General features: G+C 34.2%; 1 protein-coding gene across 1 annotated transcript; it reads left to right on the top strand.

The window, feature by feature from the left end:
* Positions 1 to 1707: 1707 nt before the first annotated feature.
* On the top strand, positions 1708 to 3248 carry LOC134232158 (uncharacterized). The gene is made up of 3 exons (XM_062714102.1): positions 1708 to 1793; positions 2597 to 2784; positions 2902 to 3248. Exons 1-3 carry the CDS (start codon positions 1708 to 1710, stop codon positions 3246 to 3248), a joined length of 621 nt encoding a protein of 206 aa, XP_062570086.1.

Raw genomic sequence — 3248 nt, 5'->3', positions numbered from 1 at the left:
AGCCATGGAGGAGTAAGAATTCTCTGCTGACTGGTCACATACGCCGTGTGCTCATTGTCATGATCAGGAAATAACGTGAAAATCTATCGTCAATTCAATATTAAATAATAGACTAACAATTAGTATGAAAAAAGTCAGTCAGCAATTGACTCAATGATAAACTGTATTTGCTGACAAGATCATTGTATCGACCATAGAACTTACAAAATGACTTTAAACGAGACAGCTGATATTCTTGTTTCATCAACTTGCTTGTCAATAATTTACCTCGTTTTAAGATTGTTCATACATAGAGCAAGCTCTTGTGTATCAAATCAACTGAGACATATACACTCCGTATGCAGGTTATGAAAGTATATTTCTGCATAAGTAAGAAAGCAGTTGACAATAGAAAAGTTAAAGTCCTCACGTTTATCATATAGCTTGGTTGTTAGATTACCATTAACGTCTTTGTCAAGTAAAATATCCAAATATGAAACATATGTGTCAGACTCTGTGGTATCTTTTATCTCAAGCTCATTAGGATATATCGTATCGACGTAGGAATGGAAATTACCATGATTGTTAATTGACAATACGTTCGTCCATATATCTAAAAGTCGAGTTGAAGGCCACAGCAAATGTTTTCTTCTTTTCACGCATAAGATTTTGCACAGATTCTGCTTCATATGAATATAAAAATAGGTCCGCTAATAACGGAGTGCAATTGGTACCCATGGGCATTCAAATTGATTTTTGGAATTCCTGGTCTCCAAAAACCACATAGATATTGTCAATCAGAAACTCTCTTTGATATCAACTTCAGAGTATTTGTGTGTGTAATCAGAATGTGTTTTAACAAAATAATTTTTCAAATGACCAATGACAAGGTAAATAAATTTACGAGTTCGTTTTTATTAAAAAAGCAGCTGTAAATGAGATCAAAAAGCACGTAGAGGGGAATATTTGTATATAAAGTTGAAAAGTCGTAAGCTTTTAAGCTGTTGATTTTGGTAAAATCTTGTGATTTCAACCTCTGCGTTGGAAATGTATGTAAACTGCAAATAATTGGAATTTTTGAAAGTTCAAGGGGCATATTTTTGTCCTAAATGGCTCAGGCGAACCTTAAAGAAAGCTTATATTTATGTGAAATTTCTATGCAAAATTTCATTTCAAATTGACCGGTCACGGTAGCCTAGTGGTAGAGCTTTCGCTTCGTGATCGGGAGGCCCGGGTTCGATTTTCGTTCGCGGCGCCGCGTCATACCAAAGACGTAAACAAAGGTAGTGACTGTTCGTTCGCCAAGCGCTCGGCACTAGAAGTGAAAGTCATGGGTCTTTCGGGTATGACCTTAAAAACGTAGGTCGCGTGTCACGGCAGGCGCTGGCACGATAAAGAACCCTCACTGCTCAATCGCCCTGAGTGCCGAGTATAGGTCTAAATTTGAAGCCCTTCACCAGCATACGGTGACATCTCCATATAAGTGGTATATTCTCAAGAGGGACGTTAAACAATATACAATAAAGCAATCAATCATTTCAAATTGTGCAGCATCCGTGAAGAAAATCAAGGGGAACTGATGGAGGACAGAAAGACAGATCGATCGACCAACAATTTACCAATTCAATTTTATCTTTAGTGTCGTTGCTACTTTTATTTTCAAAATGTATTTATAGTTTCATTAGTCTTGACTTCTAATTTTTCAGATTTTCTTTCGAAGAGCGCATGATGTCGGAATCGAAATATGATTCTGTCAAAAAGAAAGAACTCTCTGATCAAGAATTACATGATATCAATTGCAGTAGTGACTTCACGTATCTTCTGAAATGGATATGTCTTGAATATCAGTCTAATGCTTAATCATTACAGATAAAATTAATTTAGAGGTCACATGGATATGTAGGGGAAACTATGATGAAAACTTAATAAAATTGAATTTATATCGATCAGTTTTGAGCATTATGTTCAATTTAACACTGCAGTCACTTATTCTTCCTATCTATTTCACCTTTGAATACCAAATAATCCAAAATAGCCCGGAGTCATTTATCAAACTCAAATTTACGTTAAAGTTTCAATCATTCATAACATTTTTGTTGTTTGTATATAACACACACAAGTGTCTTCAATTTGTTGTTTATCTATACGAACCCATTGCAGGCATTTATTTTTGTATGCCCATGCAAGATAAAATTCTATACACGTCGGGAAAATTGTAGAGTAGATTACGTTTCCTGATTTCGTGCTCATTAATTTCTTGTTTTGAATTTCCATTCCTGATTCAAGTTGGGTTTCTATCTCCTAATTAATTATATTTTCAACATCTGGGGATCTCCACATCCCTTAATTGATGGCATTTCCTCCAGTGTATTGCTAAAATAAATAAGAAATTATTTTTCTTCATAAAAACAAAAAGGATAAACACCGGTCCTTTTTTTTTCGTGATCACAATACATCACAAGAGTATTATCACGTTGCCTGTACAAATGTGATACATTTAACTATTTAAGTTTTCTAGTGTTTCTCTAAAATATTTAAATAATTTTCATATGTTCCAAATAATATTAATTGTGTGCATTATACACTTGAAATAATTATGAATTTTGTTACGCAACAGGGATACTTGTGACTATGGCCTTCTTCAGGAAAGTGTATTGGGGTTATATACAACAATGCAAGAATTCGCCAGCCACCCAATATTTAAATCACATGTACAAAACGAAGCGTTCAAAATGATTGACATTGACAATCAATTGAAGACAAGAAACAGAGATTTGACGGAAGACCATGCAATAATTTTTGCTGGTAATATCTTACTGGTAGTTATTGATCAACATGGAATAACGTTTTTGTTTTTCATTGTTTACATTCATAATTAAATATATAAATATGATTTATTTTTTTCCTCCTTGTAATACAAAGGTGAAACCGGTGCTGGGAAATCAACTGTCATTAACTTGTTGATTAATGAAGAGGAGGATGTTCTACCCGTAGACATCACAGCAACAACTTCAAGGCTGTGTAAAATTCTGAATTGTGATCCAATGGTAATATTAACAAAGAATCATGAAAACAAAACAATAGAGGAGAGAAAGTTTCAATCTCATGAGAAATCAAATATGATATCCAGTCTGAGAGACCTTGTTAGAACAGATGATCCCAAAGTGAGATCCATAAACATTTGTCATCCTGTTCCAATTCAACAGGTATTTTATCTACACAACGGAATTAATTCGTTGTACAATATATCGCAACTCAAACTAGGCTGA

The sequence above is a fragment of the Saccostrea cucullata genome, unplaced genomic scaffold (genome assembly GCF_032062105.1).
Source record: "Saccostrea cucullata isolate Sc308-1 unplaced genomic scaffold, CSIRO_AGI_Scuc_v1 ctg4401, whole genome shotgun sequence".
Classification (NCBI taxonomy): Eukaryota; Metazoa; Mollusca; class Bivalvia; order Ostreida; family Ostreidae; genus Saccostrea; species Saccostrea cuccullata.
This window is presented reverse-complemented; position numbering and strand designations above follow the sequence as displayed.